The sequence below is a fragment of the Anthonomus grandis genome, chromosome 2 (assembly GCF_022605725.1).
Source record: "Anthonomus grandis grandis chromosome 2, icAntGran1.3, whole genome shotgun sequence".
Classification (NCBI taxonomy): Eukaryota; Metazoa; Arthropoda; class Insecta; order Coleoptera; family Curculionidae; genus Anthonomus; species Anthonomus grandis.
In genome coordinates this window covers 39,668,155-39,695,205 of record NC_065547.1, presented here as the reverse complement: position 1 = coordinate 39,695,205, position 27,051 = coordinate 39,668,155, and the positions used below count along the sequence as shown (strand labels likewise).

Below are 27,051 nucleotides of genomic sequence, written 5' to 3'. Positions count from 1 at the left end.
ACGTAATATAGCACATTTTCTTTCTTTTTTTCTATTAAAACTATGTAGCTATTATTAAACATCAATTTACAAGAAAAATATAGGTACCTAATTTAAATACAATAAACGACACTAAGAAACTATTTACGGTAATATTAAGATGAAAATAAAAATCTACTATATTGAGTATATTGACTAACATATGGACCATAAATCATTGAATATTACTAAGATCCAATATATTTCATACTTATTTCTTTATTAAAAAGACAAACGTGAAAAATGAAAAAAAAAATCAAACCTGGTACCTTCGGATCCGAACTTAACCAACTCATTAACCTTGTTGCTAGACCGGGTTGTTAAAAAACAGTATTGCATGCAAATATTAATGAAATTTATTGATTGAACTTCCCTTGGGCTTTGCAACTCTCTAGATTTTCCAAGAAGATCTGAAAAAGGTAAAGTTTTAGAAGCTCTTTGGAACCTTCATGTAAATGAGTAGTTCCATCATCAAACACGAAAAATTGTTGCTATAATTCTTAAAAAAGCTGAGATGATCTTTCATTCTGGTGGAAATAAGGAAACTTCCGAACTAACCAACAACACTTACCACATAATTAGCGGTACACCCGAAATTTCAAAGCCCGCTCCGTTTTATCATTTGTGCTTACCAGGTGTTTTTTTTAAATATACAACTTTATTACTTCAGGCAGCTAGAACAGTTAGATGAGAATCTTACACTAATTTATCATTCTTCCTCACGGATTCTGGACGACAAACACATATTTTCAAGGAGAACATTATGATTGCTGTTTATAATATCCGAACGCTAAGGCTTCAAGAAAATATGGAAAGACTATATAGAATTGCAATACAGAAACTGGGATGTTATAGGTCTTCATAAAACAAGACTAAAGGGATAATTAACTAACCTCAAATCTGGGCACTTGTTATATCAGAACAACTTAGCAACAAACTGTCAAGTAGGGCGAGTTGCTTTGATGGTAAGCGCAGACGCCAAGAAACGAAAAAACAGAGTAACAAATTTTCATTTCACCCCGAATTACACTACCGCTCAAAAGTATTTTCCTACATATGACTGTTTTAAAGTTATAACTAAAAATAATAAACCTATCAGTTATTCTTAGGAAACGGTTTATTTATATAAATATAAACAATACATTTTTCAATTAATTAAATTTAAGAAAATTAAATTTTGGATTCATCTACATGTCCGCCTCGATTTTTAATAACAGCTTCACAGAGTTTCGGTAGTCTTCTAATTAATTTGTCCAAAGTTTTCTGAGGTATCTCGTGCCACTCTTCTTGGATGATCCTCCACAAGTCTTCTTTTGATGTGGGGCATGATTTTCGCACTTGTCTATCCAGTTCATCCCACAGTAATTCGATAGGATTGAGGTCCGGTGATTGTGGGGGCCATATTCAGATTCAGAAGATGTTGCCTTTGTAATTGACCTAGATATTGCTTGCACAATTTCGACGTGTGCTTGGGGTCATTGTCATGTTGAAAGATGAAGTTCTCCTCAATTATTCGAGTACCAGAAGGAAGTACATTGTCACTTAAAAATGTTTTGTAACCCTCTTTTCGAAGAATTCCCTCTATTCTAATTAGATCGCCCACTGCAGATCCTCCGAAACAACCCCACACCATCACCGAACCACCACCGTGTTTAACTGAGGCCACCGTACAGTTTTCAGCTACCCTTTTATTAGCATAACGGCGAACAAAAACTCGCCTCTTCGTTCCAAAAACCTCGAATTTCGACTCGTCACTCCAAAGAACTTTCTTCCAGTCATCAATGGTCCATTCTTTGTGTGATTGGGCCCACTCAAGTCTTTTCTTCTTATTTACATCCTTCGGTAGCGGTTTTGATACAGCTAAACGTCCTTTGAGACCAGCATTATAAAGTCGTCGTTTTACTGTCGAAACACTGACCGCTTTTTTACGCTCCTTGTTGATTTTTGCTGTGTTTTCAGGGGCGGTAAGGCGTCTATTGCGTTTGCTTGTAATTATAATAATTAAATCCTCCTTTGAACTTGTTGCCTTTGGCCTTCCCGATCGAGGTTTGTTGCTAATAGTCCCTTCTCTGGTGAATTTCCTAACATTATAATCGACAGTCCGCCTTGGAATTCCCAAATCCGTCGAAATTTGACGGTTAGTCTTTCCAGCCTTATGAAGTCCAATGATAATACCTTTTGTTTCTACCGATAACTCTTTCGCAAGAAAAGCTTTTTTCGCTCTCTTAACGCAAATAAAAGGTGACAATCGTCAATAAGCAAGCGAAATTATTTACCAATGTTACACAAAATCAGTTCTTGAAGACTAAACACCTTAAAATGTTTCAAATTTCATCGGAAACGAGCTGTAAACAGATTAGTTTTTTAGAAGAAGTGCATGTATGTGCATGTGGGCAAAGCGTTCACTATGCAATCGTGTGGTCTCGGGTTCGAATCCCGGCATGGGCATGGCTGTTTGTGTTTGTCTTATAAAAGCAAAACATTGTGGTTCGGAACCCACGTTAAACTGTAGGTCCCTAAACAACAATATTGGGCGGAATACGACGCGAGTCCATTGTATTTGAGGAAGAAGAAGAAAAAGAAGAAGTGCATATTTTCACGTTTGTTATTTGCAAGACTATTTTTAAATACTTAGTGTTTTTCAACGAACCATAGTTGATAGGTATGCTGTTTAAGCATACATATATGCAATTTACAAAAGAGATAAAGGGTGATTCAAATTGAGCTTCCACATTAAAAATATTACAACAAAAGAAGAAATTGAAAATTATAGAAAAATATTTATTTTCCCCTTGAAGGTAGTTATTACAATTATGTATGAAAGATGACATCATGTAAATGACCGCCGCGGCTCATGTGGCATGACGTAATCCGTTTGGAGAAATTTTCGACTACTCTGTGGCACAAATCAGGACCTATGTTGGTCATTTCGCGTCTAATCTCTTGTTTCAGCTCCGCAATGGTGTTCGGGTTATTCTTGTAGACTTTGCTCTTAAGATACCCCCATAGAAAATAATCTAAGGGAGTTAAATCACAGGATCGCGGCGGCCAATCAAGTCACCGTTACGTGAAATAACGCGACCTGGAAACTTGCCGCGCAGTACTTGGATCGTTTCTCCTGATGTGTGACAGGTGGCACCGTCCTGTTGAAACCAGAGATCTTCGATGTTCATATCTTCCAACTGTTCCCAGAAAAATTCTGTTATGATGTTCCGATAGCAAACGCCATTAACCGTAACAGCGTTCTCCGCATGATCCTCGAAGAAAAATGGACCAATTACGCCTCCGGACCAAAAGGCACACCAAAAAGTCACCTTTTGAGGATGCATTTTCACTTCAACAATCTGTCTTGGATTTTCTAATCCCCAAATACGGCAATTGTGAGTATTTACGAAGCCCCCAAGGTGAAAATGTGCCTAATCGCTAAAGATTATTTTCATTGGAAAATTTGCCCCTTGTTCTCTTATCCATTCGGCAAATACACGGCGCTGTTGATGGTCCCTAGGCTTCAATTCCTGCGTTATTTGGACTCTGTATGGGTGTAACTGCAAATCTTTTGTTAAAATCCGCTGTGTAGTGGAATATGTAAGGTCCAGTTGCTGCGATCGATGACGAATCGATGTTCTTGGATTTTCGTTCACACTTTCGGCAACAATAGCAATATTGTGTTCCGACCGACCTCTACGAGCATGCCTAGGAGTTTTGATGTTAGCGACGGATCCAGTTTGCTCGAATTTTTGTACCAAATTCCAAATTGTCTTCTCACAAGGCCGATTTTGTGCGCCAAAAAATTCACGTAAAGCACGAAATGTATTTTTCCTTGATCGGCCGTTTTCATAATAGGCTTGGATAATTTTAACACGTTGTTCGGTCGTATATTGCTCCATGACTGTTTTGTTTACATTTAGACGTTAGAAATGTCACGTTGCCGTTGACAAATTCAGTAGCGTTTCAAAAAAAAAAAATTGTAATGTGGAAACTCAATTTGAATCACCCTTTACAATCTAAATATAGGTATAAAGATAAGATTTTTGTATTTAATTTAAAATATTAAAAAGAATATACATGGTGGGCAAATACTTTTGAGCGGTAGTGTATGTACATCGAAAGAGTTACATTTAAAGTTACTTACGTTGAAAGAGTACAACAGTTTACCGAAAATGCAGATGTATGCGCTAACTAATACATCCAATGTAGAGGACATCGAACAGCTATATGAAGACATTACTACCGTGAGAAACAGCGAGATTTAATTATGGGGGATTTTAATGCTAAGATGGCCAAAAGACTAGTGAGGATATCGCCAAGTACCGGTAAGTTTGGCCTTGGTAATAGAAACGAAAGAGGAGATAAGCTGCTGTAGAAATGCAAATATATACTGCAAGAATTGCTTTTTTCAATTGAAATTGATTATATCCTGATGAACAGAAAGGATATATTCTAGGATGCCACAGTTTTAAACCGATTTAATTCTGGCAGCGACCACCGTATAGTCCGAGTAATCATAAAATTAAATACTACATTTTGAAATAAGTAATCTTGTGCAGCAACAAAAATGCCCAACAGGTAGCTCGAAGTTTTGAGTTGGCATAAAGCTACTTTTCAAAATATTTTAAATTTAAACTAGGTGAACCGCCAATATCCATGCCAGGAATAGACGCAAACTTTGCAATAACATCTCAAATAGTATTAAAATTGCAACCAGTATATACTTTAAATAAAGCGGGAATTTCAACGAAATCAGCCTACACACAAAAAATTTAATAAAATCTAGAAAAGAAATATATCGATAAAACTAACGATGTAAGAACCTGAATGAGTAAACATGTACATAATTAAGAATAGAAAGATAATAAAAGTATGAAAGCTCTATGTTCCAAACTATGAAATGGAAAATCAAAAGTGACTAAAGAAAAGCATATAGTACCTATTATAGTTAGCGATTAGATCGAAATGTGTGAAATGTATCGGATTTTACTCATATTCAGTATTTTAAGGTTCTAATTTTAGTCAATATAGTTTTTGATATTACCATAAGTGATTTATTAGCGTGCGTCATTATATTTAAATTAGGCATATTTTTCATAGTTTAGTGAAACACTTAATCCAACAAATAGACACTGCATTTATGAGATTGTGACTTGTTATACATCTAGGCCTCTGAGAATAATGGACGAATATCAAAACAGACTTTTACAGTTTATTTTCTCGGAAAAATCGACGTACACCGGCAAATTGTCGTACAGTGTCCATTTGACATATTTTTTTTTCATTCCGTTTTATCCATTTTTCTCCCTACTGTTTTTTCCCCTCGTAAGTATATGCCTACCTATTTGTTTTTTTTTTTAGTTTGTCTATAAGAATTGTTTTTTTTTCTCTCACTTCTTCTATTATAAGCCTTAACAGAATCCAGGAAGTTATTTCCTTTTTTTCTGGAAGTCTGAATGCATGGCTTATTAGTTGCCTTACTTGTGTTAACTAAATTCTTTATATAACCTATTGTTTTTAATATGCTCTCTTTGTTTAATATTCTAATATTCAATTCCATGTATATAATCATATTACCTTCTGTAATTATGCTTTTTTTTGTATTGGTGGCTAATAAACGTCTTATTATTATTATTATTATTATTATTATTATTATTATTATTATATCTAACTTTAAGTTCGATAAATTATGTATTATTACCGCATACTTTTACATCAACTGATTTCAATTCAATTTTTATTGACTATACTCAGTGGCGAAGCGTGAACTTTTCTTTCGGGTAGACAAACAATAAAAATTTTTAATTAGAAAAAAATGTGTATTTAATATTATTCACTTTAATGAAATAGAGAATGAAAGCGCATGAAATATTAACTCAAAGAGAAAAATATGTAGTGATATAAAAAAGAAAAAAAATATTACTACTAGCATAAAAAGATAGATAGATAAAAATAAATACTACTTACAAAAAAAAACACAACATAGGTATAACCATAACTTATAAATCCATAATATCCATTATTTTAAAATTATTTAAAGACAAATAAAAACACAACTAAAATACAATTGCTAATATCAAACAGTCGTTCATAAATAACCCCTAAAATATCCATTAAAAAAAATCTTTTCTATACACCCTGTTAGAGCGCCAATTAATTTTACCTATTTAATTTTTTGAATTGAGTGTTCTTGGAATCAACAAAGTTGGCATGTTTACTCACTGCGTAGTTCGTATTAAAAAAGCCGCGTCGTTTGAAGCTTGCCGATCCGTATCTCATCTTCATCCGTGCGCCACCCCGCCCGCAGACCGCCAAAATAAAAAATGTATTATTAAAAAATAGTCAGTCTGTCAGAGTCTGTCTGTTGACTCGCCGATATTAAGTACGCGTAATAGCGCTCCGGCTATAATAAAAATTGCATGTGTATTGCAAATAAATGTTTTTTGTAAAATATCTAGTTTCATAAGTTTCTGTTCGCAGTTGGGATTGTTTAATACGAGTTTTAAGGGTTAATAAACTGTGTTAAACAATTCACCGGAAGTGTTTTATTTCACGGTGTTTGGTAACGGTTAAAGAAAATACAGTCCACTACTAGGCCTACAAGGAGGCCAAAGTACACTTGGGTACTAAGGAGTCCTATTTGGAGGATTCAAATTTATTCATGGTCCAATCGAGCTGGATTTGGTCAGTTTGGTTTGGAACTGGAGAACTGGAACCGTTGGAAACTGGAGTTTAACATAAGGTCAGATCTTTCATTATTATTTGGGTCTCTTGTGGAAAACCACTGGGGTTGATTGCTGCAAGTTTGATTCACCAGGATATAAGGAATTGGAATTTGGGATTATTTACGACATACCAAAAAGGAATATAATTAAAAGACAATACATTAATTTAAAAATAAGGCACAGGGTCTTATATTACGGATTTGTTAAAAATTACACATTTGGGTGTTAAGTAATTTAAAAATTAAGGAATTTTAGGTATTGTGTTAATTAAATAATATAATTAAAAACACACTGGGTGTTTTAGGCGGTTTTAGGTTTATAAGATATTTAGGTATTTATCTTATTTAGTAGATGCTAAAGTTATAAGTTTGGTTAAATTCACACTGGGTGTACTTACTTGTATAATTAAAATACTGGGTGTTAAAGATTTAAAAGCATATTTACTCTATTTAAAATAAGTTATACACAAGGTGTGTTATAACAAAATTGGGTGTTTAGGTTTATGGAAAAGGTTGTATGTTTATTAAGTTAGTAAGAAACTTATAATTTGTTTTTAAGGTATACATACACCTAACGGATTTTTTAATTAGTTTTAGACATCTTAGTTTGTCATTTGTAAGAAGAATTACAATTAATTGGTTAATTTAAAGGGTTTACAAGGTGTTGTTAGTAAAGGTTAAACCAGTGTTTATGAAGGTTTAAAAAAGGTGCTTAAGCAGTGATTAAAAATGTATTCAGTGAAAAGTGACTTAGAATAATACTAGGTTAGTGTTTGGGTAAAAGGTTGAAAAAATAAATTAATTATAAAATAAAAATAAATTAATTAAAAAAATAAATAAAAATGGAAGCCTTAAAAAAGAAAAGAGGTGTATTTAAAGGATCAATAACTAGGATAGAAAATTATGTTAACATAAATGTAAATTCGGACAATGTAGAAGTTAGTGAATTTTCTACTAGGGAAACTTTTTTACAAAATAGTTTTGAACAATATTGTGAGATTCAATCTCAGATAGAGGAACTGGATGAGGATGAGGTTAGGGATAGGGAGTTGATGGAAACTAAATATTTGACGATTTGGTCAAAAATAAAGGCTAGTATTAAAAGGTTAGAGGATTTAAGGACGGCAAACTTGCAACAATCTTCCGCCCCTGTCCCTGAAGGAACCGTTTTAATCTCCGGTAACAATAGTTTTAGGAATGCGAGGTTGCCACATTTAAACACACCAACTTTTTCGGGAAAGATTGAAGAGTGGCAATCATTTATTGATCTTTTTAATGCAATTATTGATACAGCTGATGTAGATGAGGTTCAAAAATTTTTATATTTAAAGGGTGCTTTATCTGGAGAAGCATTAAAATTAATAAATGACCTCACTTTAACAAATGACAATTATAAACATGCTTTAAATTTGCTTAAGAGTAGGTATGAAAATAAACTGGTAGTTATTAATGCTCACCTAAGGGGTATGTTGGATACACCTAACCTTGCAAAGGGTTCGGGTAAACAAATAAGAAACTTTTTAACTCATGTTCGACAACATATGAATTCTTTGACAGCTTTGGGTTTGCCTGTTAAGGAGTGGGATGTACTGCTTGTTTTTCTTTTTACTCAAAAATTAGACTATCAAACTCATAAGGCATATGAGTTAGAAAGAAATGCCTCTTTTTCAAATTCAGTGTTGCCAACATGTGAAGAATTTATTAATTTTCTGGAAAGGCGTTGTGTTGCCTTAGAAACTATTGAAGGGGAAAGTTCTCGGGAAATTTATAAAGGGAATAGTATTGGGCATTCAAAGGGGGATAAATACTTTAAGCAACCGACAAGACATACACTGTTATCTCAAGGACAAAGTCATAGGGATGATGTTCAAAATAAGTGTATATTTTGTAATCGTGTTGGGCATACACTTATTAAATGTTTTAAATTTGCTGACTTGTCATTAAAGGAAAAAAGGTTGATAGTTCAAAATAATAATTTATGTTACGTTTGTTTAGATAATTCACATTCAGTTTCACGCTGTACCAAACAACCTTGTCAGATGTGTAAAAAAAGACACAATTTGCTATTGCATGATTACTCTTGGAATGGTAATAGGGAAGGTTTTAATAGTAAACAAAATGGAGGTCAAGGTCAAGGTGAAGAAGTAAAAAGAGATGAACCTGATGTTAAAAATAAAATTAATTCTAATGCCTTGTTAGGGGTTTCTGGGAATTTGAATAAAATTCAAGAATCGGAGTTGGAGTTGGGTTCAGATGAGGATTACTTTGGGAAAGAGTTTGTTGGAGTGAGTCATGGGGTTGATATGGGTATTCTAGAGGAGCCTGTAATACAACAGGCTGCTGTGGCTCATTCTAATGTACAAGTTATACTGGCCACAGCAATTGTAAATTTGATTTGTCCGGATGGCAATAAATTGGAGGCTAGGGCACTGTTGGACTCTGGGTCCCAGAGCTGTTTCATAACAAGGAAATTGTTTAATAAATTAACAAATGTTAATTGTAAGTTAACTGAATTTAAAATAGGTGGTATAGGAAATAAGGTCACAGAAATTAATGAGGTTGTTAATTTAGTTCTCGAGTCTCAGGTTACTAACTATAAGGTAGATGTGTCATTTGCAGTTTTAAATCAGATTACCTGTAAGTTGCCTCATGTTGCTATAGAAACAAATATGGTGAAAATTCCACCAGGTATTTTATTGGCTGATCCTTATTACTTCAAGCCATCGGATATCGATATTTTAATTTCAGCAGAGTTTTACTTTGATTTAGTGCTGCCTGATTTAATTAGGTTAGGGTCAGGTCTGCCAGTTCTACAAAACTCTCAATTGGGATGGTTAATTTGTGGAAATGCGCCGGTAAAGTCAGTTCAGAAAAATAGTATTAAAAATAGCACAAACAATAATTTAAGTGTAAATTTGTTTAGTCATTCTAAGGGCCAGGACATTAATGAGTTAATTCCAAAATTTTGGCAAATGGAAGAGATATCAGGTCAACGGTTTTTATCCTCAGAAGATAAATTGTGTGAGAAAATTTATTAAATCCTGTAAGAGATTGGATGATGGATCTTTTCAGGTGGATTTACCATTTAGAGAACAAAATGGATACTTAAAGTTAGGTAATTCGTATGATTTAGCATTGAAAAGGTTTCAAAATTTGGAAAAAAGGTTACATACGCACTTAAAGTTATTTTCTGAGTATAAGGAGTTCATAAATGAATATGTAACTTTAGGGCATGGAAAATACATAAAAGAGGACTCAGTAAATTCGGATTCATTCGGAGAACAGGAAAGGGTATTCTTGGCGCATCACTGTGTCATAAGAGAGGATGCTGTGTCAACTAAACTCAGAGTTGTCTTTGATGCGTCAAGTAAGACGACAAAAGGATATTCACTAAATGACGTTATGTTAAAAGGTTTTTCCGTTCAGCCGGAACTTTTTGATATACTTTGTAGGTTCAGAACGTTTTTATATGTTTTAGTGACTGATATCCAAAAAATGTATCGTATGATTAAGGTAAACCCGGATCATAGAAAATTCCAGAATATTCTATGGAGGGAAAAGCCAGATGAACCAGTTAAAATCATAGAGTTGCAAACCGTGACATACGGTACCAACTCGGCTCCCTTTTTGGCAACTCGTTGCTTAAATAAATTGGCAACAGATGAGATGTGTAATTTTCCGGCGGCTTCAAGGGCAATTTTACAGCAATGTTACGTTGATGATGTTCTTTGCGGCGCAAATTCTAAAAAGGAAGTTTTAGAACTACAGGAGCAATTGATTGGTTTGTTAAACTCTGGAGGTTTTAAATTGCACAAATGGTGTGCTAATGATTTGTCTTTGTTAAAGAATGTTGGTAGTGACAAGGATGGTGAATGCATTTCTTTGGATAATGAGTTTTCAAATAAGGTGTTAGGAGTGTTATGGTTTCCAACTCAGGATTATTTTAAAATATCTGTTCCAGATGAAATAGATAAAACTGAAATCAAGATAACAAAAAGATTGGTGTTATCAAAAATCGCACAGATGTACGATCCGTTGGGTTTGTTGGGGCCTGTGATTGTTGTTGCGAAGATTTTAATGCAAGAAATCTGGGCAAGTAAAGTTGATTGGGATGAGGAACTCCTATCAACAAGTTTAGATAAGTGGAAATCGTTTTCGGCAGATATTAAATGTTTAGTTGAATTACAAATTTCTCGTTGTCTGTTTAATAATTCGGATATTGCTGAAATTCAGATACATGGATTTGCGGATGCTTCCATGAAAGCATACGGGGCCTGTTTATATGTAAGGGCTATTTATAAAAACAAAAATGTTTCCTGTAATTTACTCTGCTCGAAATCACGAATAGCTCCCTTAAAAACAGTGTCATTGCCACGACTTGAACTTTGTGGAGCACTTCTAGTATCTCGCCTTACTTCTAAAATTTTGGGAATTTTAAATCTTAAAATATCTAAGGTTGTTTTATGGACGGATTCCAAAGTTGTACTAGCTTGGTTAAATGGGTCACCAAGTAGATGGACCACCTTTGTGGCCAATAGGGTTTCTGAAGTGCAGGAATTGACTTTGAATTGTCAGTGGAAACATATTTCGTCTCAGGACAACCCGGCAGACTGCCTGTCAAGGGGTTTATTGTCGGGGCAACTTTTAAAACACAAAATTTGGTGGAAGGGCCCTGAATTTCTTTATGATTCACAAATTGATTTTTTACCTGAGGAATGTTCAATTACTGAAGGTCTACCAGAGCAACGAAAAATAGCTTTAACTCAGGTAGAGTTAAATCAAAAGGTCATTGATTGGATAAGGTTCTCGAATTTTAATAGGTTGCAAAGGGCTGTTGCGTATTGTTTTCGATTTTTTGATAAAAGGGAATCTGGGCCACTGACAGTTGACGAACTTAAACGTTCATTAAATACAATTTTAAAACTTGTACAGGCTGAGACATTTTCAAAAGAAATTAAGTATTTAAATTGTCATGATGGTGACAATAATTCTGAAATATTTAAGACTAGTTCTTTAAAGTGTTTAAATCCATTTTTAGACACTAATGGTATAATGAGGGTTAATGGTCGATTATCCAAGGCGGATATTGACTACAATCAAAAATTTCCAATCGTATTGCCATCGAGGCATCACGTGGTAAAGTTAATTATTTGGGCAGAACATTTGAAATTATTTCACGCTGGACCACAGGCGGTATTGGCAAACTTAAGGTTAAGGTATTGGCCAATCCATGGTCTTAGCGAAGTAAAGTCTGTAATTGGGAAATGTGTCAAATGTTATAGGCTTAAAGCGCAAACTTCTGCACAGCTTATGGGTTCTCTTCCTTTGGATAGAATTTCAATTGGACGTCCATTTTTAAATACCGGAGTTGACTTTGGAGGGCCGATATATGTCAAACAGTCAAGACTTAGAAGTTCTACGACTACAAAGGCATATATTGCGTTATTTGTGTGTATGCAAACGAAGGCGATTCATATTGAATTAGTCAGTAATTTGAGCACTGAATGTTTTATATATACGTTGAAAAGATTTATAGCTAGACGTGGTTGTCCTTGTAAAATTTATAGCGATAATGCAACTAATTTTCAAGGGGCAAATAACTTGCTGAAAGAAGTGTATCTCTTTTTTAAAAATGAAACAAATCGGAATAATATTAATACTTTTTTAGCAAGTAAAGAAATTAAATGGAAATTTATTCCGCCATTAAGCCCACACTGGGGGGGATTGTGGGAAGCGGGGATAAAATCAACCAAGTTTCATCTAAGAAGGATTATAGGTAATTTGACATTGTCTTTCGAGGAAATGACTACGGTATTAACAGAAATTGAAGCAATTCTTAATTCAAGGCCACTTTGTGCATTGTCATCAGATTCAAGAGATTTGAATTGCTTAACACCGTCACATTTTTTAATAGGTGAACCCTTAACGTCCGTTCCTGAAAGAGATGTATCCAATGTACCAGAAAACAGGTTAAGTTTTTGGAAGTTATGTTCAAAAATTCGTCAAAATTTCTGGACTCGATGGTCAGTTGAGTACTTGACTAGACTTCAGAATCGACCGAAATGGTATGTGTCAAGAAAAAATTTAGAAAGGGATATGGTTGTTCTCGTAAAAGATGAAAACTTACCTCCTTTGCAATGGGTATTGGCACGGGTGATTGAAGCGGTTCCAGGTTCCGATAGTAAGGTTCGAATGGTAAAAATAAGAACTAAAGAGGGAGAGTTTATACGTCCCATAACAAAGTTATGTCCTTTGCCATTTGATAAGGAATAATAAATATGGTTGAACCAGGGGCTTCAACGGGGGGGAGAATGTTAGAGCGCCAATTAATTTTACCTATTTAATTTTTTGAATTGAGTGTTCTTGGAATCAACAAAGTTGGCATGTTTACTCACTGCGTAGTTCGTATTAAAAAAGCCGCGTCGTTTGAAGCTTGCCGATCCGTATCTCATCTTCATCCGTGCGCCACCCCGCCCGCAGACCGCCAAAATAAAAAATGTATTATTAAAAAATAGTCAGTCTGTCAGAGTCTGTCTGTTGACTCGCCGATATTAAGTACGCGTAATAGCGCTCCGGCTATAATAAAAATTGCATGTGTATTGCAAATAAATGTTTTTTGTAAAATATCTAGTTTCATAAGTTTCTGTTCGCAGTTGGGATTGTTTAATACGAGTTTTAAGGGTTAATAAACTGTGTTAAACAATTCACCGGAAGTGTTTTATTTCACGGTGTTTGGTAACGGTTAAAGAAAATACAGTCCACTACTAGGCCTACAAGGAGGCCAAAGTACACTTGGGTACTAAGGAGTCCTATTTGGAGGATTCAAATTTATTCACACCCAAAAATAAAAATACTAATTATTAAATTACAATAGCACGCGCCCGCACCAAATGCCAAATGCAGATTCATCAAAAAACAAAACTGAACATGTATTGCGGCCGACCAGATCAAGCGTGTCCATAAACAGTAACCCTCAAGAGCATAAGAAAATAGCTGGTCGACTTCGATAGACAAAAACTCAAATGTCTTTCCCGCGAGTAAATTTTGTATACGTATAATAGGCGAAATACTGATGCGGCTGGACCTCTGTCATCTGCTTGATGCGTATATGGTTCGATTAGATGCTCCAAATTTCGGAAGACAAATATCAATGTGTCTTCCTGGGGCTCGTATACATTAATTGGGTATCAGCCCTGCATTTTTATTTTAATTGGTGCGTCAGGCATATTTTAATTGGTGGCGCCTTAGATATTATAGCCGCTTAGATAGTATATAATAATAGTAAGGAGAGCGACTACATTCTGTGTTATTTTTTTTTTTATTTGAATTTAACAATTACATGAAATAATTACGTAATAAATTAATGAGAAATAACTGGATAATTTTGGGTAGACAGTGTCTACCTTGTCTACTCGTACGCTTCGCCACTGACTATACTATTCTTTTTGAGGCTACTGTTCAAAAACATACTATATAGAAAATATTCTGGTTTTTGGGTTATGAAAATGTTCCTGTTAGGTGGGACATTAGGGACCTGAAAGCAAGGAAAAAAGAAAGGAACCTTATTAAAGTTAAATAGTTTACAAAAATCACAATAAACTCCCAAGAAGAGGCTTTCATTCGTAAATAAAGTTTCCAGCGAAAGCGAAAATAGCATCAAACGTGTTTTTGATATACAGGGTGTCCCGTAAATAGTGGTCTAAATGAAAACTCCTAATAGATTGGACTATTTCCAATCAGAATAATCCAACATAGCTCTAACGAAAGTGTTACGGTTTTGGAGATATTTTGATTTTTGCGAAATTTTAAGAAATACCTACCTGTAATCAGTTTTTTTATGGTGTGTCACTAAATGAAATAAAAATCACCATTTCTTCGGTTGGATATTATTTGCCGGTAGATGCGCTTTATGATACGTATTAAAATTTTTCAGTTATGCAAATATTTTTCACAGGAAAAAATTTTGAAATTGCAATATCGGATTTCTTTTTCTTTTCAAAAAGTTTGAAGTCCTATGACGCAATAAAATAATAATAGAATCTTGGTGCCCATTAGCGTAAAAACTTATCTATCCCACGCCGTATTAAAGACAAAAACTTTTTGAATTTTTTGTTAACCTCAAAAAAAAATGGTTGTTTTAATGCCGAAAGAACTATTTTGTGCGATGTAAATTAATTCGGTTTATTCGTGTTTTGCAATTTTACAAAAGGGGGTTCAAAATGGCCACCACCTGCTGCTATACACGCCCTACACCTTCTTATAAAGGATCGCTTAATCCGTTGAGCGTTGCCAGCTCTATTTATCTCTTGAGCAGCAGTTTGGATGCGCTCGCGCAGATTTTCAATGTTTTGTATGGGTCTCCTGTATACAATTTCTTTGAGGCATCATCAGTAAAAAAAATCAAGAGGATTTAGGTCAGGTGACCGTGGGGGCCACAGTAGGTCCTAGACACACATAGGTCCTAGACGTCCGATCCATCGGTTAGGGTAGAATTCATTTAAAAAATTTCTAACTTGCACGCCCTAGTGCGCAGGACATCCGTCGTGTTGCAGCCACATATTTCTGCGAATGTCCAAAGGAACATTTTCCAAAAGGATGGGGAGAATACTCGTATTTTGCAAAAAATGGAAATAATATTCAGCATTGAGATTTTGCGGCAACTCAAACGGTCCTATAATTTCACCATTAATAATCCTTATTAATAAACCACCCATTAATGTACACAAATTGATTTTAAATTGGTATTGCGATTTCTCTATTAATATGTGGATTTTCCGGACGCTGGAGGGCGCCACGAGTACAACAGCCAAGCCCATACATAGGCAGGTTGTATATTATTAAAAATAGTCCAATCTATTAGGAGCTTTTGTCTTTAATACGACATGGGATAAATAGGTTTTTACGCTAATGGGCACCAAGATTCTATTATTATTTTATTGCGTCATAGGACTTCAAACTTTTTGAAAAGAAAAAAAAAATCCGATATTGCAACTTCAAAAATTTTTCCTGTGAGAAATATTTGCATAACTGAAAAATTTTAATACGCATCATAAAGCGCATCTATCGGCAAATAATATCCAACCGAAGAAATTGTGATTTTTTTTTCATTTAGTGAAACACTCGAAAACCGTAGCACTTTCGTTAGAGCTATGTTGGATTATTCTGATTGGAAATAGTCCAATCTATTAGAAGTTTTCATTTGGACCACTATTTACGGGACACCCTGTATAAAAAGCACATTGAAAAATGCAGATTACTTTGTTTTCCACCGAAAATTACTTTTGAGGAGTCTCTTTATTAGCTAATCCAGTAAAAGAGAAATAGGTACTGATGGGCAGGAGTTACATCAAGAGTTTTGGTTAACCCTTTTTGTGAAGATGCAAAAACACAAGACATGAGTGGAACTAAATTTGAAAAATTTAGTTGTTGTGTTAAATTAAATGGCTCTGCCGAACAACGTTGTAAGCGACATTAATTGCGATATTGAGATTTTCAGAAAATAACGTGGTAAAAACGACATTTTCAACCGCATGACAGTTTTTGTTATCAGTTTTATATGAATGTGGTTTAGATGGCAGCACGTTAAATGACTTCGAAAACAGGTTGACGCGCTCGGAACAACGTTGCAGCCGATAAAATGTCCGGCGCGGAGAATGTTGTTTTTTCGCCTGGTGATCAAAAGCGCTTAAATAATGATAAAAAGAGGAAAATTAAAGTTAGTGAGTGGAAAGATAAGTGTCGTAAGCGTTCAAGGGATTCTGGAAATCCATACATATCCAAAAGAAAGCGGCCAGTGCCAGGAAAATTACCACCTCAAGAGGTAAGTCACAACATTTTCGATGTGCGTTACAGTTTTACAGATTAGTTATTTTGCTGTTTTAGGGTAGAATATGCAAGTGTCAATACAAGTGTGGATTGATTGCCCATGAAGAAATGCTAAAATTATTTAGGGACTTCTACAGTATGGACTATAATCAACAAATAAGGTTTCTTGCTTCTTGGATCAAGGTAGGGGATATAAATCGCCGTCGAGTGAATGAAAACATCTCTACTAGACATTGTTCAGTTCAATATTATGTCCGAAGAAAGATGCTACCCTTCGCGTATGCCAAAAGAGACTTTGTCACATAATGAAGGTTACACCTCGACGCCTACAGATTCTTGTTGACAAAATAAAGTTCACCACGCCCTTGACCGATGGCAGAGGCGCGCATGGAAATCATACTAGGATCCCTGATGAAACAAAAGAACAGATCAAACAGCATATTTCTTCTTTTCCTCGTCAAGAAAACCACTACTCCAGAAATATGAGCAAAAAGGAATGTTTGAATTCTGACCCGAGTATCAAGAAAATGTGGCAGCTTTTCTGCATTAAATACACCGACAGTACTTCACGTGTACCGTGATGTTTATCAAAGTGAGTTCAACCTAAGATTTGGTCTGCCTAGGTCCGATACCTGTACTTATTGTGATCAGCTGCACATTCAGCTCATTGCAGCCGCCACTAAAGAGAGAAAAAAAATTATTGAAATTCAAAGCAAACTTCATCATATGAGGGCTAACTCTGCTTATAAGGCGCTTGCTGAAGATAAAGAGAGTGCCATATTAAGCTCTGAAAACGGTTGTGCTTTGTGTAGACCTACAACAAGTTTTATTTTGCCCAAACCTCACGCATAGTAACGTATTTTACCAGAGGCAACTATCGTGCTACAATTTGGCTATACATGACCAGGGGAGAAACATGGCTTATATGTTTTTCTGGGATGAGACCACTGCCAAGCGAGATGCTGCGGAAATAGCATCATGCGTTTTAAAATATGTTGAGCTTAACTTTACAAAGTTGAAACCAGGCCAAGTGAGAATTCTTAAGCTTTGGTCTGACAGATGCGTAGGTCAGAACAACAACTGGCGGATTATAGCTGTTTTGCAGCACCTGCTCTTGAATGAATATTTGACTAACGTTGAGCAAAAGTTTATGACGACGGGTCATAGTTTTCTACCCTGTGACAGGGACTTTGCTCTAATTGAACGAGCAAAAAAGGGTAAAAAAGTGTATGTTCCTCACCAATGGGTGGAAGTCATATAGTTAGAAAAGTTTATAAAGAACCGGTGACATCAACAGGCGGCAAAATCCGCGCATCTCGTTATCCTATCGATCGGGTCCGATGACTATGTCGAGGTCTGAAGACAGTGGAGGCGGCACACTTGTTGAAATCATTAATATTTATTTGTACTAGAGTATAAATGGCCCTAGATTTTTAGTAGGTATAGCTAGCGATATTATAAGTGCGTTTGATTTAGTTGAAATACCAACTAGGAATGCATATATTTGAATTTAATTGCTCCAAGATTCGTTTAAAAAAATTTAGATAAATTAAAATGGTATTTTTTAGCATTGTGATGTGCCCATAAAAAATCTAATAAAAAATAGTTTTACTTACAGGAGGATGCAGTTCGCTAATTATTTTTAAAACAGGACTTCAAATAGGTAGCTGAAAATTATTCTTTATTCGCATTTTTTTTTTTAAGGATTAGGTATTTTAAACGACTTGTGTAATAAAACAAATTGGTATAAGCTTAAAGTTTTATTTCATTATTTTACATATTATATATTTTTATTCACTATCAGATAGTGTATTACAACCTAAATCAGATTCATCCGATGAAGACCATTCGATCTCTTCATCAGATGAGCCTGTATTTACTGTAAATTTTAAAGAATCCAATGCTTCATCAAAAAGGTGATGACTTTTGAAATATTGTTTTTTTATGTTGTCCATATGGTTGCAAATATTTATCCACTCATCATTCGAATTTTCCGCAAATTTCTGCCTTGTCAAAGTTTCGACATCCGCCAATTTAAAAGTGGAATTTCTGTTTGCTACCCAATTCTTAACAGTTGCCCAAATTTTTTCTATCGGATTAAGCTCTGGGTGGTATATGGAGGCAAACGTAACACAATATGTCCGTGCTTTTCCATTAGGTCGTCCAACTTGGTTTTTACAGTACAGTTACATATTTTTTTTTATTTTCAGACACTATTTCATATAACTCTGTGTTGGTGAGTTTTGCATCAAATGTAAAATTACGTTCCTTGAGCCAGTCAACTATTTTCTGCTTTTTACTTCCAGATGTAACATTCTTGACTACAGGCACATTGTGATAAGCTGCATTGTCTAACACTAGGACGGAATTAGGTAGTAAATTTGGAATTAACTGAAATAATCTCTCTCCCTTGGCTGTGAATTATTTGTATGTATTTGCCTACTTTCTTAGGTGACATCTAAAAAAAATAGAAAGTAAAAAAATTAATATACACATGCACATTCTAGGCTGTACATATATACCTACAAGTTAAATACCTATTATTTTGTAAAATCAAACTATATTTTAAATAATATAATTTTTAACAGTAATTAATTTTCATTTATTTTTTTAAATTATTAGACAATTGAATAATTTAAATTATTTATTTTACTTACCTTTTACAATAAAAATCGGATAGTCTAACTAAAAAAACTATAGTCTATTTTACTATTATACTTTAAAAAAAACACACAACAGATTTTAAATGCCTTATAACACGATTAACTCACTTTCCGTACGAGACGACACTGAGTAGGGCTTCAGGCTACCTCATAGGCTTTAAATTCTTGGCAGGTACAAAGAAACGAAGTACGGCGACTGCTTTGTTCTTGCGGTTTCTTTAATAAGAACCGAGAGAAAATATATTGCGGTCGTCTTTTCTCTCTGCCACTGGATTTTCTATCGATTTTGTGTTAAAAAATGGGTTTGTGCGCATATTGAGCAGCCGGTTCTTTATTAACTTTTCTACCTATAGCTGATGCCAAGGGACTACCCAATCGTTCTACTGTCTGTGTTATGGATACAGCAGACTTCAAAAACACCGACATTTTGTTCACTGATTTTGATTCACTGGAAAAAAATACATTCAGTGTAACTAGCCATGTATGGTACCAAATTACAAAGGATGATCCTATAACATTGCGTGGAAGGAAATCACACAACGTCCTTCAAACATGGACTTCGCACTCATTAGCAAAAAAAGTAAAGGGGCCAGGGAAGAGAAATATGCGCCCAGTAAAAGTTTCTCGGTTCCCACCTTTATACAAGGATAGACTCCCGATCAAAGCGGCAAAGAAAAAGGACTTGCTGGATATGTGCAAATACATCCCGCCAGAATATGTGCCTTTTTATGAAAATATTAAGGTTGAACAATAAGAAAACTTAGTTTTTTGAATTCATTATTATTAAAGTTCATATTTAAAAACTACCTACTTACATTATTGAATCAGCCCCATTTAATTCAGTATTATACGTCTTGTTCAAAGAAAAACGTTGCAAGCGCCGTCGCTTACAACGTTGTACCCGAAAAAATACTTTTAAAATGTCAATATCTCAGTAAGATGTGATAGTAAATTAGAAATTAATTTCATTGAACAATCAGTGTTTTTTTGAATTTCTGAAAAAATAAGTTTTTGTCACTTGCAACGTTGTTCGGCGGAGCCATTCAATTGTTGTTTACTGTATCCGAGAGAGCTTGGAGCTAATATGGCTAAGGTGAAGTAAGAAAGATATTAATGACTATAGTCTTAGATTGTTTGATTTGTTTGATTTATTTACCATAGTTCAAGAATATCCACTGAAGCGTCAGAAAATGCACTCGGTATTCTAGTTCTAGAAATATTGTGAAAAAGTTTCTACTAATTATTGGTACATTTTCAACAAAAAAAGTTTGAAAGAAAACCTAGAAGACAAATGTATACAAAACCAGAAACTCCAATTATAGAAATTAAAAATATTATGATTAAAGACAGGAAATAAAATAAGCCACCCAACATCATTTGTAGCATTATAACTTTTGCAAAGCTATAGCGGGTAAAGTGAATAAGAAGCCAAACAAAATTGAAAATTTTTTGTAAAATGTTTGCTTTGATAATCCTTTTTTTCTTCAATGTTATGAAAAAAATTTAAGAATTTTGTAATGTGTTACCAATATTATCAAGTTACTCACTTTTAAACGTTTGATTGCATCGATTACAAGTAAACAAATTACTTTCCTTATGAACATGATAAGAATGAATCGTAAAATCTGTCTGAAACACAAACTCAGCAGGACATTGGGGACACCTGATAATGTCTGCTCCTATAATATTTTCATCAAGCTTCACCTTGCCTTTCTTATGTTTGAGTTCATGATCTTCTGCTTCTGCCCTAATAAAAAGAAATACTTTTAAAAAAATATTTAAAACATACTGGATGCATATACTTACATAGAAAAAAATGTAATACAGCAATGGGGACATTGTCTAATACACTGCACTAAATCCCGTCCAATGTAAATAACCTTTTTTTTCTTATTCAGGTCGGTAGACATATGAATCACATTGATCCCACTATCAACCAAGTCTTTCATTTCTTGTTCAGTAATATCCTTATTTACCACTAGACATCTTGAATTTTCACGAGTATAATCAAATAGTTCTAATATTCCATCCGGAATTTTAGATCTGGTTGGCTCTAATGACTCATTGTCCGTTGGTATTGATTCTAAAAAAGGCTGATGCTACCATTTTATTTTCTTCATGTTTGTAACTGGTTTACCATCACTTGATTCTATGAAATGTTCATTTGATAGACTCAAGTCTGATATATTTGATATTTCAGATTCATCCCAAATATTATCTGGATATTCATCAGAAGTTGCTTCTAATTCATCTGTCATAAAATCATTGTGACTATTGTGGGGATCACTATTTTCATCTAATTCTTTTTGACTGGACTCATTTCCAACGACCTAATATGAAATTTTAATTTATTTAATTATTTATAACACTGCCAATTACATGAAATAAAAATAGAAGTGTACCATACTAAAAAGCCTAATTACAAAGAATAATCCTCTAAAAATTATGTTGCGATAAAACCTCTCTTATTTTAATTTTAAGCTGGTTTGATGATATAATGGAGACATCAATTTAAACATCTCATTAGTCATGAATGCTATATAAATTTTTTCTAATAAATGAATTATAAAATAAATCTCTGCCCACTCTAAATGGATATATGTACAAGAAAAGCATTATTCATTAATTGATAAAAACAACCTCTCAGAGTTATTTCAGTTTAAATAGGCTTAATATATGCTCAAATATGATCAAACATAATACACACAATATGGCATTTCAATGGTTATTTGAGGATATACTAAAAAAAACAAAAACTTTACATATCTATATGATTCCAGAGCATTTAGTTTTATGGTATATAGAGTATCTCAAATAAAATGTGCATCTTGAAGATTTGGAATGCTTCATACAATGAAGTGAATGTTGCAATATTATCAACAGCTTTGTTTTTCATATTGTAAATATTTGTAGTCACATGGGAATTAACATTACTTGCAAGATACATTAATGAAGTGTTACTCAAACTTTTTCTTGACGGAACCCTTTTAAAAAACTGAATTTTAAATGGAACCCTAAACTCTAAACTAAAAGCAAAAGCAGTTATAGGTGAATTGTTTATTAATAATCATACAAAAAAAGATAGATATATATCACTTTAATATATGCATTCATTTATTATGACTGCTGGCAGAGCCCTACCGAAGGAGCACACTTTGCATTAATGCTGCATTAGTGTATATGAAAGTTGAAAGTTAAAGTCATAATCAAAGAATAACAATAGAAAAAAATCTGCATTTTATGAAACAGCAAAAAAAAAATAAATTGCTTTGAGACAAACCATTAAATTTAGGCATATGGTTTGTTATACAAAAAGTATTCAGAATATATCATACATATACATATACGGAGACGGTCTAACTGATAGCGAAAGAATCTGGCCAGGAATTATTTAAGGACAACACACCAGGACAAAGCTGGTATTTAGAATTTTTAAAAAGGAATCCGGAGATATCTCTAAGAGAAGCGGAAAGCGTTAATAAGGCTAGGGCAGTGGTCAGTGAGACTTCAATAAGAAAGTGGTTTTTAGATTTGCGAGAATATTTAACTAAAAACAACCTTATGCAAATATTTAGTGATCCCACAAGAATCTTCAATTGTGACGAATCCGGGTTTTGTTTATGCCCTAAATCAGGAAAAGTTCTGGGACCTAAAGGCTACAAAAATCTTTACGACATTAAACTTGAAAACGAAAAGGAAAATATAACTGTTATTATGATGTTTAATGCAAGTGGAAACATTTCCTCACCTTTAGTATTATTTCCATATGTGAGACCCCCAAGAGCTCTTGTCGAAAATATGCCACAAGGATGGGGAAATCTGAGAAAGAATGGATGACTTCAGATGTTTTTTTTGAATACATCGTGAATGATTTTTATTGATGGGCATAAATCGCACATGACTATGTCGTTAAGTAAATGGTGTGATGAAAACCAAGTTATTTTATATGCGCTACCCCCCAATACAACCCATATAATGCAACCTGCAGATGTAAGTTTGTTCAAATCAATGAAAACCGATTGGCAAAAAACGGTTCGCAACTGGCAAAGTAGACCAGAGAATATTAATTGTCCAGTAAGAAAAATAAATTTCCGTAGTATTTTCAATGAAGTATTGTCGAACAATGTAGAAGAATTTCAAGCGAGTATCAAAAATGGGTTTCGGAAATGTGGGTTGTTTCCGCTAGATGCTGATTCTGTTGATTATACAAAATGTGTCAAGGATATAGCTGAAGCTCTTTCAACAAACAAATTACCCAGGCAAAGGCGATCAAGTGAGGGAAGGATCTCACAAAGAGACTTAACATCAGCAAAAAAAGTAATTCTAACAATTAAAGAAAATTTACAATCTTATGGAATTAACCCTGATGTAATTCTAAATGAAATACAACTTCTGCAAGAGAATATTGAAAAACAAATTCCAAAAAAACGCAATAGTATTACGAAAAATCCTGTGATAGAAGCACCAAAAGCTCTAGATGATTCTCAACCTTCTAGTCAAGCAGCTACGCCTCATGAAGTAGAAATAAAACCCTCTTGCTCAAGTAAACCTGACTTGCAAATAATTGATAATGATTTATCAATTAATAATGATATAAATCATGTAAGCGTTGACTTACTGCCAGATGTTACTTTAAGTGATACTTTTACATCATCTTTTATGAAGGACTTTAATGATGACATTGTGTCAAGTACTCCTACGTTAATTACATCTGATAATAACTCTAATATAAACAATGATAGTACTACTGGTAACCTTAATATACAAATTGATTCTACTAGAGAATATTTAAGTGATGACCTTGATGATATCATTAATATTACCCCTAATATTGAGCCTAATATTATAAGAGATCATTTTTCCAGTGATGCAAATGTCGATACCACTTCTGATAAAAGCAAGAATGATTGTGATGATGTTCTAAAGGTTAAAGTCTTAAAATTATCAGCTGTTACCAACAGCTTACTGCTGCAAACATCAAATAAACCATCATGTTCTTTTACAAACGCATTTGACAATCATTTGGTATACCCTAAGCCAATCAAGCGAAGTAGTAACACTAACAGAAAAAAACCGTTCCTGAAAACACCTAGCGCGATTTCATCTAGTGAGTGGAGGAAATATTATGAGGAAAAAGAAAATGAGAAAACAGAAAAGAAACTTAAAACAATTCAGAAAAAAAGAAGAAAGAGAAAAATTAAAGGGAGAAAAGCAAAAACCTTTAAAGGCTTTGAAGGAAAAACAAAAAAAAATTGTGAAAATCCTGAAAGCTTGACAGAGCAGAGTAAGATACCATGTGCAACATGCTTCGAAGAACTTAACAGTGATACGGACGACGATGATAAAAAAAATATAGGATGCGACTATTGTGAAAAATGGTATCACAGAAAATGCACCAAATTCATTGATACCCCATATAATATTGCCGCAATTCAAGACTACAAATGTGATGAATGTTAAAGTACGTTATTTTCAAATTTAGTTTTAACTTTTTACTTTATTTGTAAGTGCTAATTTTCGTTTTATTTTTTATTATTAAAAATCAACCCACTTGTTTTTTTCTTTAACTTTTTTGTTCCTATTTCCTATCTGTTTTTTTTTACTTATATAGAGCATTTTTATTTGTTTTGTGTTTTTTTTTTAAATAAATAAATATTTGTTTTTGTGTTATTTTTTGTTAAGGCTTTTTTATTAAGGTTGTCTATACTATGCAATCCAATCGCCTTAAAGTTGTGTAAAAAAAGAGTGGTCGATAACTAACATTTAAAAGGTCACGAATCATGTGGGGTGGTCGAGACTAGCAAAATGGCACTTTTTTACTATTTTAGTAAAAAAAAATATTTAGAATACACCACAATTAAAAATATTTATTTAAAATAATTTAAAACTATTTAGAGATTTAGAAAAGGTCGCTATGGTAAGTGATAGATTAATATTTAAATTTTCACAACATTTGAAAGTGAAAATTTTACTAAAATGGTCGAGAACTAGCGCATTAACCCTATGCATGATTGGAATTTTTTTATATTTTTAAAGACATTCTTTGGCTATTTTTTTAAATTCTTTTTAGGTTTTTTTATTTTAATTTCCCTTGGCAACAAATTATAAAATGTGGATCAATATAAAATAAAATTGGCGAATTGTGAATTACTATAATTTATAGTCATTCTTTTACATATTTCAGAGATATGAACAAATTAACACATATGCTGAATATACAGACAGCCTAAATTGCCTATATCTTCATTGTATAAAAGTTCAGTGTGATGTATTTTATTCTTTTTATAAATTACCTTTAAAACATAATTTTGCACTACATTCAAGGGCTGCAATGTACTTTTGTAGCTTTTTTCCCTTTTTTATTATTAACATCATTTATTACCTGGTACATTTTCTTGAGACCAACTGCTATGTAATTTATAAATCATTGCATGTACATTTCTATACCACAATTTACACATAGGTGTATAAGTTTAATAAACCAAATATTATGAATTTCCATTTCATGAATTTTTGTTTGTAAATATTTACAACATTTCTTAATGGTTGATAAAACCACTGTAAGGAAAAATTTTTGATGTTCATTTAACATAACACTTTTAAGTGCATTTTCATCAATATTTTGAATTTCTTATAACTAAATAACTTACTTGAAAAGCTTTACATTTGTATTTGGGAATGGTTTTAACTTTTCCATTATTATCCAAACTCAGGGAGGCATCCATTATTCTCCCCTTGCTCTTAGCATTTAAATCACCTACAAGATTTTTAATTTTTAGTATCACTATCACTAGTGAAGCAGTAAACACTAGAGATTTTGAGGTATTGAAAATTATGAAGATAGTAGTATTGAAGAAGACTTTTTAAATATAGAAATTGGGGTATTTTTGTGGCAGTCAGCAAAAGTTTGGGTATCTCCTCCAATGTTATTAAGGGGATGATTCTAAGTATTCCCTAATACCTGCCAGAAAAATCAAAATTCTTCTCTATTATTACTTTGAATAATTTAGTTTTAATTACTTGTAATAAGCAATAATAAATAAGTAATTAACCCAAATAATAAGAAATTAAAGAAAAAGAGCTAAAATTGGTACTGATGATCCTAAAACACATCCAGATGCAGGGAATAAAACGACCATAATAATAAATAAACAAAACAATAATTCCTAACCTAAGAAATTAATAAGAAACCGCTGAATTTCAGAAAGATGAAAATTCAAAATGGCCGTCTCAAGTCCAAGGACGTATTCATGAACCATAGAATCTCAGGACGTTCAACGCATATGCTGTTTTGATATAAACAGAGCTGAGATATACACAGCGTGTATACCCTACTATGTGTATAAAAGTATTAATTTATGTTTTTTACGTTCGTATTGGGTGGAGAACAAGCCAAGTCTCATAATTTTCTCCTAATTTGAAGTTTTTCACTAGTTTTATAACTTTTTGTAATTTATTTTGTGAATTTACGGTATCATAAGGCGCCTACAGACTGACGAACATACCTTGAGATATGTACGCGCGTAGAAGTACGCGCGTACATATACGTTTTGTCGAAGTTCCCTACACACGTAAAGATAATTTACTATTCAGTTTGTTTTTAATCATGGGGACCGTCAGTAATCATGATATAAATTTATTAGCAGTGGCGTGTGTGTCCATAATAAAGAAAAAACAAAAACAATTAGTGTATAAACGAAAGCCAAGAAGTAAATGGGTGAAGAAATGGTTGTTACAGCGTGATCGATTTTCACATATAAGGCTACTGGAAGAACTTCGTTTAGTACCGGATGATTATCGAAATTATCTCCGCATGGATAAAGATAGCTACAT

The 27,051-nt window shown here is 33.6% G+C and overlaps 1 protein-coding gene across 2 annotated transcripts in view; it reads right to left on the bottom strand.

Moving 5' to 3' along the window:
• The window catches only part of LOC126750418 (zinc finger protein 91-like), a 42,449-nt gene extending 16,113 nt beyond the window's left edge, over nt 1-26,336 (bottom strand). The window contains exons 1-5 of one of the 2 annotated variants that reach the window (XM_050460042.1): nt 25,869-26,336; nt 21,356-21,548; nt 21,025-21,301; nt 20,766-20,965; nt 288-428 (exon numbers count right to left, since the gene is read on the bottom strand). In XM_050460042.1, coding sequence (XP_050315999.1) covers nt 288-428; nt 20,766-20,965; nt 21,025-21,301; nt 21,356-21,548; nt 25,869-25,943 — 886 coding nt within the window. In that variant the 5' untranslated portion in view covers nt 25,944-26,336. The remainder of the gene's footprint in view (nt 1-287; nt 429-20,765; nt 20,966-21,024; nt 21,302-21,355; nt 21,549-25,868) is intronic. The other variant, XM_050460043.1, reaches the window with a different exon arrangement.
• Between the last annotated feature and the right edge of the window lie 715 nt (nt 26,337-27,051).